The sequence below is a fragment of the Tiliqua scincoides genome, chromosome 3 (genome assembly GCF_035046505.1).
Source record: "Tiliqua scincoides isolate rTilSci1 chromosome 3, rTilSci1.hap2, whole genome shotgun sequence".
Classification (NCBI taxonomy): domain Eukaryota; kingdom Metazoa; phylum Chordata; class Lepidosauria; order Squamata; family Scincidae; genus Tiliqua; species Tiliqua scincoides.
This window is the reverse complement of record NC_089823.1, coordinates 126,285,198-126,302,909: the sequence shown is the minus strand read 5'-3', so window position 1 is coordinate 126,302,909 and position 17,712 is coordinate 126,285,198. Positions and strand designations below refer to the sequence as shown.

The window sequence follows — 17,712 nt, the reverse complement described above, 5'->3', positions numbered from 1 at the left end:
AGGCCATCCAATAAAAAGGTTTGGGCTAAAGGGAAATGGTGCCTGAAGTGACCACTGATCACCTGATCCTGCATCACTGCTGTGTAGTGCCTTTGTGTGCAAAGACTATGTCATGCTCCCTACAGGATGGATCAACAGAGCATTCTCACAGATGTACTGCTTGACTGTTTTGCTAGAGAACTGGATGATGACTATATAAGAAAGAAAAAATAATTTTTATGAGGGTGTCACAGAGGTAGGAGCTAAACCTACTTCTTGCCCACTGTGACTTGGATGAGGCTACAGTGTAGACCCCTTTCTGTTGTATCCCAGATAATAGCCTGTTTATTCTAGAATTCATTGAGCCTCTGAAAACTTAAACCAGCCCCTCTCTGCATAAATCCTTACCTTTCTTTGCATGTAAAGTCTTGACCCTGATAAGCTTTCTCTGGTCATGTTTAAATGCAAATGCAGGTATGCTGCTGGTCCATTTGTATGTAATGGTAGCTGGACAGCAATCTTCCTGCTTGTCCATCAGATCTTGGCATAATACCTATATGGATGTTATTAATGTAGATGAGCCATTTCATGGTAAGTCTGCTTAAACATGACCAGGCACTTACAGAAATATGAATAAGGTATTGTTATTATCAGATCTGTAGCACACATTCTGTCTCAGATTGCAATCCTAAACACACTTTTCTGGGAATTAGCTCCATTGGGGAAAAAAGGACTTCTGAGTAAACATGTATAGGCTTGTGCTTTAAATCATGCCTAAATCACTGTGGAGAGGATTACATAGGGTAATTTTCATCGTGTTAAATCTATGTTTAGGAGCTGGTTTGGAAAATAAGTCCACTAGCCTTTGCTAATGCATGGAGTTGCAGTTTCTTCCCCACTATGCACCTGTCATGCCATTATCTAATCATGTAGGGAAGATTTAGATGAACAATTCCCAAATGATTAGGAAGTGGGGAAGACTGAGGGTGCAATCCTAATCCAGCACTAGCATAGCTGTGCCAGCTGTGCCATCCTGCAGTTGAGGGGCAGTCATGGAGGATTCCTCAAGGTAGGGCAATGCTTGCTCCCTTACTTCTGAGTTGCGTTGCCTTTATGTCAGTGCTGGAAAATTGGTTAGGATTGTGGTCTGATGCACCTACACTTTTACACACATTTGTGAGGGTCAGTGGATGCATCATTCAAACTGTGTTTTATTGTTTCAGACAAAAAAGTGACTTGCAAAATTAAATACTCCATATTAAAAACTAAACTCCTTACACATAAAAAATTAGCATATAAGGGGAAAAATCTGAGGGGGGGCATAATTGAGACATAAAAAATTATGTAGGGGATGGACAGAATGGATAGAGAGATGCTCTTTACACTATCACATAACACCAGAACCAGGGGACATCCACTGAAACTGAGTGTTAGGAGAGTTAGAACAGACAAAATAAAATATTTCTTTACTCAGCGTGTGGTTGGTCTGTGGAACTCCTTGCCACAGGATGTGGTGATGGCATCTGGCCTGGATGCCTTTAAAAGGGGATTGGACAAGTTTCTGGAGGAAAAATCCATTACGGGTTACAGCCATGATGTGTATGTGCAACCTTAGAAATGGGCTATGTCAGGATGCCAGATGCAAGGGAGGGCACCAGGATGAGGTCTCTTGTTATCTGGTGTGCTCCCTGGGACATTTAGTGGGCCGCTGTGAGATACAGGAAGCTGGACTAGATGGGCCTATGGCCTGATCCAGTGGGCCTGTTCTTATGTTCTTATGACTAGATTACTTTCCCCAGACAATTTGTTTTATACTGTACAGCAGCATTTCTCAAACTGTGGGTCAGGACACACTTGATAGATCCCACAGAGCTACCAGTAAGAACACAGCTGATGAAAACATCAGATAAATAATTGTCTGAAGTCTTGAGGTCTATTAAAAAATCAGATAGCTGCTAACTGCCCTGCAAAGAGCTGGGCAATTTGTAAGATAGCGCCTGGTTGCCGTGCAATCAGCCGAGCTCCTGCAGTTTGCAAGTTTGTGTAAATATAGGGAGATAAATATTTGAGGACCCAATCCGATCCAACTTCCCAGTACTGGTGCAGCCACAAGGCAGCCCTGATGTAAGGGAACAAATATTCTCACACATTGAAGAGGCTTCTGAGACTGCCTCCCTACCACAGGATGCAGTCCATACCCCATTGGCACAGCTGCACTGGCACTGGAAAGTTGGATGGGATTGGGCACTGAGTGCTTTTTTTCAAGTCTGTCTGACAGATAGTGGGGGCAGGTGAAGGCTGGGTCACATAATTTAAGCCCCTCTTTTATGCCAAATATAGTTTGAACGAACGAACGAACTTAAGCCCTCAAGCCTGGAGATTATTCATTAGGGTTGTCTCATGAGAAATGGATCAGGTTTTAATCAAATAAATAAAATATTACTTGTAAATAAATAAAAATATTTCTATATCTCCCTTTTTAAAAGTCATGTAAAGCTAAGTGGATCCCAACAGAGTATCATTTTAAAAAGTAGATCCTGGTGCTAAAAAGTTTGAGAACCACTGCTATACAGTATATCTATTAAGAGAACTTTTACTCAAGACAAGACAAGTTCTGTTGGCAGTCAAAAGTTCGTAAACAGGTTTACTGCCACGGTAAAAATTAAGTTGATATAATATAGTATGTACTGCGGATATCTGGTGTTGGGGAGCATAGTAATCTGGTACAATGCAGAAGCATACCACACCACCCTATGAAATCTCTGAAGATGGAGTCCTGACCGCAAGGACTCTACCATCCCTGGTTAGTTGTCATCAGGGGACAACTAACCTGCCTGAGCCCTGGTGGCTTCAGTGGTTGGGAAAGAGGCAGGTACTACCTACTCATATGTCAGTTGGATTCTGTTTGGTCAGGTGTGTCCAAACATTTTGGCCGGAGGGCCACATCATCTCTCTGACATTGTATCGAACTGGGAAAAAAAGAATTTACATTTCAAATTTGAATAAATTTGTATAAATGAATATATTAGGGATGGAACTTATATGAATGAATGAAGGTCTTGCAATAGCTCAAGTCCTATAAAAGCTTTTCCTTTGTTGCTGCTGCTGCATCACAGATGTGAAACAGCAAGCAGTGGAAGGAGCCTTAGTCCCACAGTTCACGCGAGAGGTCGATTAGTTGGCCGTCATGCTGAGATCAGTTGCATCAGGCCAGCATGGGCTCCAGCAATCTCCAGAAGGCCCGAAGCTCATTGGAGACCGGGGGGCTGCAACTGGCCCCAGGGCCGGGGTTTGGGCACCCCTGTGTTAGATCAAACATAAGGCCCATGGGCCAAATGTGACCTCCGGAAACAATTTATCCAGCCCCTGTTATAATTGGCCTCTCTTGTATCTTGAAAATATGATTTACACATTTTTCTTCTGTCATTTTCAGCTAATGAGTTTCTATGGGAGAACAAAATGCCTATTTCTGGCCATTATCTACTTAATGATGTCACTTTTGGCCCTCAGCAAGCACCATGAATGCTATCTTTGGCCCTCTGTATGAAACAAGTTTGACATCCCTGTGTTCAATGTTCACTCAGGATCGTGGCAAGCGAGGGGTTAATAAGCAAATGTTGCTGTAGCATTCTGGGAATTGTAGTACATAGTATATTTGCTGGGAGTTGCAGTTTTCTCTCTACTTCCCCTGTGTTTTTCAGGGACTTCCTTGTTCTAACAAAGTGTATCCGGTCCGGTCTTGTGTATTTGAAGGTTGATGAGATTTGTTTGCAGTAGAAATTAATAAGGTACCATTTTACCTAATTCCTTTTAACTGTTTATATTTAGGAAAAGAGTCTGTAATGTTGTATGTGTTGCCTGCAGAAGCGTTACTTCTTGTTTAAAGTTTATGTACTGCTGCAGTTTGGATGATTAAAAGGATTTACTGGCAAAAGAGCTCCTACACAGTTTGTACTATTATTAAGAGAATTCAGTATATGTAAGAAGTCACTCAGCAGTACATCTGAACTAAATTCAGCTGCCTTTTCAGTCTTGACATAATCTGATCCTCAAGGTATTTGGGTTGGAGTAGTTCGATATGCTCATTCAATACTCTTGAGGTCACATTCAGTATTTTTGAGGAAGAAAGGTTTCTACCCTATTCATGCTTAACTTGCAAGAGTTTTATCTGTGTAAGAATGTTCAGGCAATAAATGTGTGTGTGTGTGTATGTAACTAACCAGGCTTAGGGCCCAGTCCTATCCAACTTTCCAGTACTGATGCAGCTCTGATGTAAGAGAACAAATGTTTCCTTACCTTGAGGAGGCCTCCATGACTTCCTCACCACCACAGGACTGGAGTGTATGCTGGAAAGCTGGATAGAATTGGGCCCTTAATGGGTCTAAACATGGTGTTAAATGGATATAAATATCAGCTCTTTTAAATTGATACATTATTAAATTCAGTGGAAAATACTGTGCCATTTTTTTTAATTCCAGAAAGATCCAAGCTGGAATGAAGCCTCATCAAGGGATTTCTCTTTTTCGAATGTTATTTGCTAATTACTACTGTCCTCACCAGCGATATCTTTCTTTATGTGCTAAGAAATCTATTCATTTGGCAAAATGGAATACTTCTCAATACAACTGTTTGTGGAACACAGTAACATATATTCGAATGTTTAATAACCATTCAAGAAGATATCACCAGGCTTCAAGAGCACTGTGGAACCATGAAGCTTTGCAAAGATATTTACAATCTTTTAGCCAAGAATACCAAAGGATTGGTCAGTTGCTGAATGACTGCTCAGTGAATGAACACACTCGAATGGCCCTGAGCAAAAGACATGCTGAACTGTCACCACTTGCTGTGACTTTCAAAGAAATTCAACAGACAAACATAGAAATTCAGGATTTGGAGACATTGTGTGCAAGTAAGAAACGCATGTGTTTTACAAATGGGCAGCTTGGAGGGGGCAATTTCAACTAGGAAAATGGTGCAGAGCAAAAGGGTTAGCACGCTCTCACCAAAGTCACAGGCCCAACCTTTAAAAAATAAAACAAGCAAACAAACAAAACTTGTTTTTAATTTTTGTCCTCTTCCTGGTTTTTTGGTCTTAATTTCATCTAGTCAAGTCACCCAAGTCACCTGTCTTGGTAATTTTTGAAGCTTTTCCAAGTATCTCACATTTCCAAAGCTCACCAGTTCCTCTAGAACAGTGTTTCTCAAACTGTGGGTAGGGACCCACTATGTGGGTCGAGAGCCAATTTCAGGTGGGTCCCCATTCATTTCCAAATTTATTTTTAATATATTAGATTTGATGCCACCATGCTATGTGACTGCATTTGGGAAAATGTTACAGAGCTGTACTTTTAACAAGCTACTATGTATATTCTTTTAACAATGATAGGAAATGGGACTTACTCCTGGTAAGTGTGAGTAGGACTGCACCCTAAGAATATTAAAAATTTTCCTGCTTGATGATGTCATTTTTGGTCATGACATCACTTCGGGTGGGTCCTGACAGAGTCTCATTCTAAAAAGTGGGTCCCGGTGCTAAATGTTTGAGAACCACTGCTCTAGAAAGAAATAAGACCTGAGGTTGCAATTTTATATGCACTCTTCTGGGAATAAGTCTTGTTGTACAATGGGACTTATTTCCAAGTAAACATGTATACAATTATGCTATAAATGCTGCAGTGACAGAAGTATACGCCTCATTTGTTTTATTTTCTAACATGGTTGGTATCTTTGGTGTGTTAACACCAGCAGCAATTTTGCAGGATTTACTGGAAACTTTACTGTAGGAAGTGCCCTAATTTTGTATGTTTGCACAGTTCCCTCAGTAAATGACTCCCTAGAGCAATTTGAATTCAAGTTCTCTGGAGAATGTTTACTGTAGGACAACAACCTTTTAAAATCCAGGGCCTACCTTCAACCCCAACATTCAGCGCAGGACATGGTATTTTTTTACTGTTAACATCTTCATTTTCTGTTTCTCTTTTCTGCTTTTTTCTCTGCTTCTCCTGTTACTTTTGTTAAAAGAAATGGTTACACAATTTGGATTCCCCTTTGTTGGGGTATGATCCACCTATTGAAGTGGAATGCTGTGGGATATATGCAGACACCTTGTTGTAACCATATTGAAAAAAGTGACAATGAGAGCAGGAGCTGTGGCAGCCTCCTTTCCTGCCACTGTCACTTGTCCTGGTCACTAAGAGATGGATACATTCACATGATGCAAAGAGCAGCCTCAGAAATTTGACTAGGCAACAGCCTTGTCTCCCTTCACCACCCTCTTCTAGGATTGGGAAACCATAGGCCCATCAGCCTAACATCTCTACCGGGTAAGATGGTGGAATGCCTCATCAAAGATAGGATCTCAAAACACATAGACGAACAGGCCTTGCTGAGGGAGAATCAGCATGGCTTCTGTAAGGGTAAGTCTTGCCTCACAAACCTTTTAGAATTCTTTGAAAAGGTCAACAGGCATGTGGATGCAGGAGAACCTGTAGACATTATATATCTGGACTTTCAGAAGGCGTTTGACACAGTCCCTCACCAAAGGCTACTGAAAAAACTCCACAGGGAATTAAAGGACAGGTCCTCTCATGGATTGAGAACTGGTTGAAGGCCAGGAAACAGAATGGATGTCAATGGGCAATTTTCACAATGGAGAGAAGTGAAAAGCAGTGTGCCCAACGATCTGTCCTGGGACTGGTGCTCTTCAACCTCTTCATAAATGACCTGGAGACAGGGTTGAGCAGTGAGGTGGCAAAGTTTGCAGATGACACCAAACTTTTCCGAGTGACCAGAAGTCATTGTGAGGAGCTCCAGAAGGATCTCTCCAAACTGGCAGAATGGGCAGCAAAATGGCAGATGCGCTTCAATGTCAGTAAGTGTAAGGTCATGCACATTGGGGCAAAAAATCAAAACTTTACATATAGGCTGATGGGTTCTGAGCTGTCTGTGACAGATCAGAAGAGAGATCTTGGTGTGGTGGTGGACAGGTCGATGAAAGTTTCGACTCAATGTGCGGTGGCAGTAAAGAAGGCCAATTCTATGCTTGGGATCATTCGAAAAGGTATTGAGAACAAAACCTTTTATTCTAATATTATAATATTATAATATTATAATGCTAATTATAATGCCGTTAATATTAATATTAACGGCTAATATTATAATGCCGTTGTACAAATCTATGGTAAGGCCACACCTGGAGTATTGTGTTCAGTTCTGGTCGCCGCATCTCAAAAAGACATAGTGGAAATGGAGAAGGTGCAAAAGAGAGCGACTAAGATGATTACTGGACTGGGGCACTTTCCTTATGAGGAAAGGCTACAGCGTTTAAGAACATAAGAACATAAGAACATAATGGGCCTCTTCAGCCTAGAAAAGAGACGCCTGAGGGGGGACATGATTGAGACATACAAAATTATGCAGGGGATGGACAGAGTGGATAGAGAGATGCTCTTTACACTATCACATAACACCAGAACCAGGGGTCATTTGCTAAAATTGAGTGTTGGAAGAGTTAGAACAGACAAAAGAAAATATTTCTTTACTCGGCGTGTGGTTGGTCTGTGGAACTCCTTGCCACAGGATGTGGTGATGGCGTCTGGCCTGGACGCCTTTAAAAGGGGATTGGACAAGTTTCTGGAGAAAAAATCCATTACGGGTCTCTTGTTATCTGGTGTGCTCCCTGGGGCATTTGGTGGGCTGCTGTGAGATACAGGAAGCTGGACTAGATGGGCCTATGGCCTGATCCAGTGGGGCTGTTCTTATGAGTGAAGGAAGACACTGTTGTTGGCACTTGTTCACTATACATAATCTTAGCTTCTTCTAGAACAGGGGTCTCCAAACCCCGGCCTGGGGGCCAGATGCGGCCTGCAGCAAGCCTCTTTCCGGCCCGCGGCCAACCTCTTGTCTCCTGAAAGCCTCTGGCCCACTCAACTGAACATGACCAGAACTGTACTCTGATTGTGTCTGTAGGGTGTTCTGAGGGCCAGAGAGGTTAAATAAATGAGCCCATTCATTCATTTATTTACTTATCTAAGTTCCATCTCTTATTTATTTAAATTTTATATTTACATTTTTATATTTTTTGCCCTCCACACCATGCCAGATATTTGATGCAGCCCACTGGCCAGAAAGTTTGGAGACCCTTGTTCTAGAAGATGAAGTCAAAACTCAGTGGTCTCATGACCTTGAAAATAAGTTAGTTCCATTGCAAGATTTCTGCCAATCTCTTTTGAGCAGCACACTACATCAGATGTCTTCAGATGAATATATGTGATGTACTACATAAGTTCTGACTAGGTTTGTGGAAGGAAGTATGCATGTCCAAGAACACTTGAAGATTATTTAATGCTTACTTCTGCCGTTTAATTCTAGAGCTAAATGCCCCAGAAGAGGAACCACTGCTAGAACTTGCTTTAGAGGAAAAAGAAGCTCTTGACCAGAAGATGAACACTCTGTATCGAAAGGTGAGCAGTGGGTCAAATTTGTGGTCTGTGATTGATTCAGCAATCACTTTGTGTATTGTAAAGAGCCTTGCATGTGTGAAAAAAATGTTCTGCATTCACAGACTTGCACAAGATCCTGTTGCCCAGGAGAAAAAGGACAGAGGTGCTAGTCAACATTAGATGCCATTCAGTGTGAGAAAATTCACTGACTCATGTATAGGAAGAATATGATAGTATTCATATTCAATCCAGGACCTTTGAGAGGAATTTTTTCAGGGGGTGCAAAGTTTCTTTTGGGTCCCTTTGCAAAGAGGGAGGGGTGAAACAGAGCGGGGAGGGTAGTGATGGGTGAGGAAAATGGGGGCGGGGGGGCGAAACAGGGTGAGGGAAGATGGAGACAGCTGGAAAAATATTTGGAGCCCAGGTCTACCCACCCGCATGGCATTGGCAGCTAGATACAGTAATACGGAAAACCAAACACACTCCTAAGTCTCTCTAAAATCTTTTAAATATAGAAAATCATGCAGAAAATTAGCATGAAAAGAGTGTCCTGTGTGCACTAAAACTTGCTTCTGCAGCAGCTGTAGTCTTGCAGCTGTGTCCCTGAGCTCCTATACACTCCTTCATGGTAAGTAGATCCACAAACCAAAGAGCTACTGTAGCAGTCCAGTTATCTCCCAGATGTGACACTGTGTTAAGGAGCATCTTGTATGCATTCCTTGGCTCTGAATAGTTGGCTTGCCAGTAGCTGCAGCCACACGCTCATGGTAGTGTCTGTGCCCATGTGGGCAACAAGTCTGAGTAGACAAGAAAATGTAAGAGCCCAGGAAATTTCTGGATCCCCTCCTTTGGCATCTGGGCCCCCTTTTGACCCTGGACCCAGGTACAAATTACCCCCTTTACCCCCTTCCAGGCCCTGATCAGTTGTACTTTATGCATATGTCCATGCCAGTACATTGTGAGTCTGAATTTCTGTGCAAGAAGATATTGTATCTCTCAATGTGTATATGAATTTCAGTTTGACACCTGTTACACTGCATGCAGTTTTTCTATGTGCTATATACTTGGAATTCCTGGATTGCAGCTGCTAGGTTTTCAGATGGAAATCGGAACAATAAATCATGAGGCTGAAAAAAAAAGATATACCATCGTATTAGTCTGAAGGCTGTAAATAAGCAGGCAGAGTCTTGGGAGGAAGCATAATGCCAGGGTTAAATATATCTTTGAGGACAAGCTTCTCTGCAAGATACATTGCAGTAGTACAGAGCTGGGAAGTAAGACCTGCTGCAAGGATGCTCATCGGTTAGGTAAGAAACTATCTGAATCCTGAGACAGATTCTTATTCCTTGCCATAGTCTTCTCTGTATTGTATTGCCCAATGGTAGTCAAATGCAAACAGTCCTGAATGTAGGTCAGCCGATCTTCAAAGTTCAAAGGAGGATAGAGGAAAGATTAACTGGGCTGTAGCATGGTGGCTTGTGCTATACGCCTATACAAACAAGCTTCTGCTATTTCACTGTGAGGGAATACGCCCTCACTTGTAAAGAACTGTTGGAATACACAGCAGATAATACATCATGTTCTCGTGATACTGAGAATGGCAAATTGAGATTTGTGTAACCATGTGTAATAGATTTGTTTATTTAAAACACTTATACCCCACTTTTCTAGAAGCTGAAGGTGGCTTACAGTACTCAAAATTAGTACTGTCAACCCTTGGCAACCACAGGGGTTCCGGAACCCCTGCAGTTGTGAAAACTCAGAGATAGCCTAATCCATGGGTTTGGGCTCTCACCTGACTTCTAAACACAACCGAACACATTTTCCAGTCACTTCTGGGAGGTCAGGTGGGGCCTTCCACCATGAGCTCTGAACCCGTAGTGTGTCAAATCTGTGGGTTCCAAACCCACAGATCAGGGCCCACCTGAATAACATATCCAAGTTATGAATCCCTATTGGGCAAAGAGTTGCCTTTTAAAGTGGTGTCCTCATATATTTAGCAGGGGGAGAGCAACTGTTCTTCTTTGCCCCAGCAAAGCATCTTTCCAGAAGCTGTTGCTGATGTCTCTTCTGTATTTTTTTTTTTTTAAGATTGTGACCCATTTGGGGACAGGGGAGTATTGATTAATTGGTTTTATTATATAAACCGCTTTGTGAACTACTCTGGTTGAAAAGCGGTATATAAATATATATAGCAATACAGGTAGATTACCCCTTATCCCAAAATCCAGATTATTCTGAAATCCAGATATTTTTGTCCAAAACTTTAAAAGAAAACTTTATGTAGTGTGAACACTAGAAGGTCTTGTGCTCATTGTCACATACAGTGCAGATACTGGCTGTAAGCTCTATGCTCTGTGGTGTGCACCTATACATAAACTGTTGAAAAAATGTCAGAGACATGCAGATACCCATTTGGGTAACAGTGAAAAGAGCAAGAAGAAGAATTTCTCATGTATATGCAATTATTCCAAAATCCAGTCACCTTCCCATCCTAAGCAATCCAGATAAGTTATACTCAACCTGTAATAATAATAATAAACTTGAAGTATACAAAAATCAAAGAAGAAAACTTAAAATGCAAAACATAAACAAAAACCAGAGCAAGCAAATTATAGCTGCATTTCAATAAAAACATGTAGATAGTGATGTGTAAAAACATCCAACAAGCTAAAATACTAAAGAAGTGAGAGAATACAAAAACACAATAAAAGAGATAGGCCAAATGAAGGTAGCCAGGGATATTGCACTCTTACCCAACCCCAAACGTTAACATAAATAAAAAAATTTTAGGCCACACAAAAAATATGGGGGCAGGTTTTAAATTTTCTGGTAATCAATTCCACAAAAGTGCATAAAAATTTATGGGAAATAGAGGAGAAAGACACTTGCTCTTGAAACCCCTATAGAATAGTTTGATTTTGTCTGTTTTTTGCTCATGCTACTGCATCCTTGAGGAATGACTGCCACTTGATAATCATGAAGGACTTTGAAGTCCTAAAAGACAAGCTGCTGAGAATGCAGCTTCAGCACAATATTGTTTTTATTTTTCAGCTTTTCCAGATTTTGTTACCAAAAGAAAAATATGATGAAAGTGGTGTCATATTGGAAGTTACATCTGGCCGAACAACTGGAGGTCAGGAAAGTCATCACAAGTAAAGTTTGTTCCAAACCGCCCTCCTAGTTTTGCAAAAAAAATTTGTCATCTTGTATTCCATTTTTACAAATGTTTTTTTCTAAGTTAGGATAATACATGCACAGTGCCTTTCATGCTCAGGAAGTATTACTGATTATTAGAAAAGTATTACTAATAATAATTGTAGAAGTTAATCTAAATCTTGTTATTTAAGACCAGTGATGATAATGTGGTACTGAAATTGCTGATCTTAAAACTAACCTAAAATGCTGATCTTAAAACTTCAGTAACTTTCAGAGAAACCTCTTATATTTTAGGTGATATTTGTCAGCAGTTTACCAAAGAAGTATTTGAGATGTACCGAAACTATGCTGATTACAAATGCTGGAACTTTGAAATTCTGAACTACACTCCAGCTGATTATGGTATGAGAATAACCAGTCAAATAGATGACTTCAAAGACAGCCTCTTTCCCATTGACTAATATATAATATATACTGTATGTTTTTAAAGGTGGGTTGCACCATGCTGCTGCTTGTATTTTGGGAGACCATGTCTATAAACATTTGAAATATGAAGGTGGTACTCATAGGGTGCAGCGAATCCCCGAGACTGGCTTATCTTCAAGAATGCAGCGGATTCACACTGGGACCATGTCAGTTATTGTCCTCCCTCAACCGGAAGAGGTAAACCTAACTATCATTGCATGCTTCTTTTCCAAACGTTATCTCTTGATGTTGTATGAAATCTAATTTCTAAGCAGAATAGGTGGTTCCAGGCTTAAGATTGTTTAATGTCAATTGTATTAGAGATCTCCCCTCTGCAGCCCCCCCCCCCAGACTCTCCTGGGGGTTGGGAATGCCTTGAGAAAGGCATGCACTTAAAGAGGGAGAATCCCCATAAGCAGTGCAATGATGTCTTCTGCAAGTGGAGAGCCACTTACAGAAGGTGCTTTGCAATTGGTATTGGGGGATTCCTCCCATCCTTTGCAATCCCATGTGCTGCATCCCACACAATTCCCAAGAGGCCCCCTTGCCCTCAGGAGCAGTTTTTCAGGTACCTGCAGTGGAAAGAAGGGGGTGGGGAAGATACGTTTGCAAGAGCCATTTCAAGTCTGGATTCATCCCAACTTCTGTTTCTTGCATCATGCAAAATGTCACATTTCCCACTATTTTCGGGGATATGATTCTTAGTTCTGCTTGTGGCTGATCACATCAAATCTATTAACTCAGTGGTTCTCAAACTTTTATAGCCCAGGACCAGCTTTTTGGAATGACAATCTGTTGGGACCCACTGGAAGTGATGTCATTAACCTGGAAGTGATGTCATGGCCAGAAGTGACATCATCAAGCAGGAAAAAATTTCCTGTTGACACTTACCCAGGAGTAAACCCCATTGACTATCATTGTTAAAAGCATATACATTGTAACCTGTTAAAAGTACAGATCTTCCCAAATGCAGTCACGTACAACGTTGGCATCTAGTCTTATATACAAAAAATAAAATAGTGAAGTGAATGGGGAACCCTCTGAAATTGGCTCGCAACCCACCTAGACCTACAGTTTAAGAAACAGTGCATTAACTGATTGCCATTCCCTGGAACGTTTCTTGAAGGGATTGCATTTAATCTTACTACTTCTTCAATATCCATAGAATGTTGCCAGGCAAAATTGTGTTGACAAGAAATTTGATTCCGTCCAGAATCTCTAAAGAGATTGGTCACAAATTAAATAGATATTCCTTTCCAGTCAAAGAAACTTCATATAAAGTGGTAAAACTGTTATTTCTTTCAAGGTAAAAATTAAATTAGATCCAAGAGACTTGCGTATAGATACATTCCGAGCCAAAGGAGCAGGAGGACAGCATGTTAATACAACAGATAGTGCTGTTAGAATTGTACACATCCCTACAGGTAAGTTTGTATATTTTTGTTTTGATTTTGTTCTTCTTAACAAAAACATATACACTAACATATGTTCTTCATTTTGTTCTTCTTAACATAAACATATACACTAACTGCAAAATTTCCTAACTAGGAACAGGACAATCCTGGCAGTCGTTGTATGGTATCCAGCTCCTTGATATACCTGGGTTTTACTGAAGTTTAGCTGCCTGCTTTGGCATGAGAGGATGTAGATAGGTGCTAAGGGCATACTGTGAGTGAAATTGTGATCTGCTGTATTAGTGTACTAAATTTGGTACAGTTACTATAGAAAACATACACATATTTCATACGGTGGTTTCCAACCGTCATGACTTGCTGTTTGAAGAGTTTGAATGATGGCTGCAAGCATGGAGCAACTTCACGGGGTCACTTTCCCCTCTCTGCCGGAAAAGAACTCTGTTTCACCTACTAGTTGTCTGAGGACATGAAAAGCAAGTGGAAGCATCCTCTGCTATCAGAGGACTAAGGGTGCTTAGCAGGTTGCACCTCTTGCCTCCCAGGATGAACATCACAGCAAGAGTTCAGCCTGGCCCCCACCAACAGCCAGAGAGCAGATTAGCTGCAAGGATGTTGCTTTCCCCTTTTGCCTGAAAATAACTCTGCTTCAATACCCAGATGCCCAGGGACTGGAGAAGCAAGTGGAAGAATATTCTGCCATTGTCCAAATGGGTTATTTTTGTATTTTTATTGTAAGCTGCCTTGTATAGTATCTATATTTTCTTTCTCTAGAACTATAGTTTTGAACCAGTGTACCGTGGCCTGCAGGTGTGCCATGAATGGTCTGCAGGTGTGCTGTGGGAATTTGGGGGAGGATCATTTATTATTAGGCCCATTGGGGGATGTTACCCCCCCCCCCACCAACAGCATGGTGTGCTTTGTCAGTTATCAAAGAGCTGATGGTGCGTCTTGACAATTTTAGCACCTTGTCAGTTCCCTAAGATGAAAAAGGTTGAAAATCGCTGCTCTAGAATCTGTTAGATATGATCATGAGATCATATGATATGACCATGAGAGATGAAATATGATATGAAGCCATTTCCTGGTTCATTCTAGTGGGAAAAAAATAGCTGCTAGGAATGCTTGTAGCTGCTACTGCCCTCAGTTGTTGAAAAAACAAATTTTTAAAAGCCCCACCAGAAACAAAGGTAAGTCTTCTAAAGCAAATGATTTATTATTTATTTATTATATTTGCAAATTGTTCATTGCACAGATGCAAGGAATTTAGATTTCTTGGCATCTTTCTCAAAGAAGTTTCACACAAGTGCTAACTTCTTGCTCAAAGAAGTTTCACACAAGTGCACTTTTCAATGTATGGAGTCCTTCCATGTAAGGAAGAGCAGTTTTGAAATCTACCCTATATTGCCACTCTGCTTTTTAGACAAGTTGTGCTCCCAAAGCATTTTACAATAACAATACATAGAAAGGTATTGAGGATGCATGCCATGTAAACATGTTTGTGAGCAGTCCCTTCTGGTCCCTGGAAGTTGATGTTGTAGTTCTAGGTTCCGCACTCTTCTCTCCAGAGGGAGGAGACATAAGAAATGGCTGATAGAGTTTGGAACAGATAGTAAAGATTCCAGTCAATTGAAAAACATCTCTAATGAGTAATGTGGTCAGAATGAAATACCAGACAAGGAGTCAGACACACTGCATTCTGCACTGAATAAATAATTTTACAGTATTTTCTTGCAAGAATAAGGAATCTAAAGGAGAAATTTCACAGTATTTGTAAATTTTTGTTCTTTGGATCATGGGACTTTCCACTTTACCAGAACAAGGGCAGTAAGATTTACAAAGATTTGGTTGGGGAACGTCTGAATGTTTTCTCAAATTTTGAAGGTTTAGTTGTTGAGTGCCAGCAAGAACGGTCTCAACAAATTAATAAGGAAACCGCTCTGCAGACTCTGAGGGAGAAGCTGTACCAACAGATGGTTGAGAGAGAGCTGAGCCAAAGTCAGAGTGCTAGAAAGCTGCAGGTGAGAACATATTTCCCTTATTTCAATTACAATGTTAACTGCAGCAACTCGGGCTTTTGTGGAAGGTGGGAATAAAATTCTAGGGAACAGGTCTGAGTTGTGCTGTTAACAAATTTCACAGTATTTGTAAATTTTTGTTCTCTGGATCATGGGATTTTCCACTTTAACAAAATAAATGTTGACAATGTAGTGTTTTGTTTTAATTATCCAATAATAAGAATATCCTGAACTATTGGTTAGGGTCTCAGCAGCCATAGCTAAAAATGTGTTTAAAAGTTTGAGTTTTTAAATTGTGAAATTAACCAAAATAAAACCTTCTTTTACAGTTAGGAACAAGAGCTCAGTCAGAGAGAATTCGCACATACAATTTCAGCCAAGACAGAGTCACTGACCACAGGATCTCTTATGAAGTCCGTGATATTAAGGTACAGGTATAACCTAATCCACGGATTTTTCATGCAGTTTTATCTCAGTGGGATGAGAAGGGCCCTTTAAGTTAAAGGAAAAAAGGGAAATCCGTCTTTTAAACGGATTTACTTTAACGTGATTTTGGTATCCACGTGAGTTCTTCATGGATACCAAGACTCAACCTGTATTTATGCTACATAAAGCACTTTCTGATGAAAAGGGGAAATATATGAAGATACTTCATACTGACAAATCTAATCCAGTATTATTTACAGGCAGTACCTCAACAAGATCTCAGCAGAGACCCTGGTGTTCAACATCCTTTTGAGTGAGGATGTCAGGGATCTCCTGCATTCAAAATATGTGTTTAATTACTGAGCAATGCCCCTTCCCCTTAAGGTGGCATCAAAATAGTATTTGTGTTTGTATTTTGAACTGTGTCTGACATATAGACCCTGAGAATTCAGCAATTATGTTTTAGCTAGCTATGCATTTACACGTGCGTATATTTAACACTGCTTTTCCCCTTGTAGACTAAGGTGGTTTACACAATTAAAAATTAAGCAATAAAACAGTCAGTTTAAATCAAGGGTGGCAAACTAATTTCGTACAGTGGGCCAAATAGCACTCATGGCACACCTGCTGAGGACTGAAAATGATGTCATTAAGCAGGAAGCGAATGATGAGAAATAAACACTTTGTTCTCAGAACTCATTAGCTGCAAAAGACAGAAAGGAAAGCTTTCGAACCTTGATAATACTTTCAAAATAGAGAAATCTCAATTATCATGTGGGCTGCCCTTTCAGCAGTGCTGCTTCTACTGAAGCATTATTTCACAGTTTAGCAACTGAGAACAGGTTATGGTGGTGCTGGGAGAGCCCAATTACCATGAAGATCAAATAAAATGCTTCTGGGGGCTGTATGTGGGGGGCAGCCCCAAAAGACAAATTGAGACTGCAATCCTATACACACTTCCTTGGGAGTGAGCCCACTGCATCTCCACCACTATATGAAACAGAGATACAGGGCTGGGCATCATTTGCATATTGGTGACACCCTGTCTCAACCTCCCTGATAACCTCCCCCAGCAGTTTCAAATACAGGTTGAATAACATGGAGGTTGCAGACAGCCAAAGGCTGCTACATCAAGCAGGAGTTCCTCAATACCACCTTCTATCCTCCAAGAAGGATGAGAGCCACCCAACTGGTTTACTAATGAACATTCCCAAACATTCTAAACTAATGAACTAATTCCCAAACTAATGAACATTCCCAAACTACTTTGATCCTCACTATTCACAGCCGTTTCTTCCTTTTTCCTGTCTCTTGATAGGAATTCTTTTGTGGCAAGGAGCTTCTGGACAATCTAATCAACAGGGTGTTGGAAGCTGCAGAGATGGAATCACTGATCAAACATTTGGAAACCGATTTTAAATCTCTACAAGTAGACTTCTAACGTGATAGGTGTACTAAATTAAAGAATACTGCTTAATAGAAATATCTGATAAGTGCTGAAATATCTGATAAGTATGTGAAATTAAAAAATTACTTTTCCTTATCCTTGTGTATGACTTCATTGCTGTGATTCAAAGAAATGGTAATGTATGTGTAGAAGAGAACCTTATGAAGGGGCACTTTTGTTTGATGTTTTGGTTTGGGAGGAGAACAATAACTGTAGTCTCAAGACCTGCAGCTGGGTCCTAACATTCACTCAGCTCCTAGAAAGAACTAATATATTAACCCAGCATTGTAATTGAAATGTGCAAGATCCCTCAAGGGGAGAGGGTGTGTCCACAGTGGCCTCCTTGCTCTGGCAGACAAGCA

The 17,712-nt window shown here is 40.7% G+C and overlaps 1 protein-coding gene across 1 annotated transcript; it reads left to right on the top strand.

Annotated features, from left to right (window-relative positions):
* The first annotated feature begins 3,711 nt into the window (after window positions 1-3,711).
* On the top strand, window positions 3,712-17,446 carry MTRF1 (mitochondrial translation release factor 1). The gene is made up of 10 exons (XM_066620960.1): window positions 3,712-3,767; window positions 4,458-4,891; window positions 8,353-8,444; window positions 11,478-11,559; window positions 11,877-11,984; window positions 12,073-12,245; window positions 13,354-13,471; window positions 15,344-15,480; window positions 15,807-15,905; window positions 17,222-17,446. Exons 2-10 carry the CDS (start codon window positions 4,474-4,476, stop codon window positions 17,342-17,344), a joined length of 1,350 nt encoding a protein of 449 aa, XP_066477057.1. The 5' UTR covers window positions 3,712-3,767; window positions 4,458-4,473; the 3' UTR covers window positions 17,345-17,446.
* Window positions 17,447-17,712: the final 266 nt, after the last annotated feature.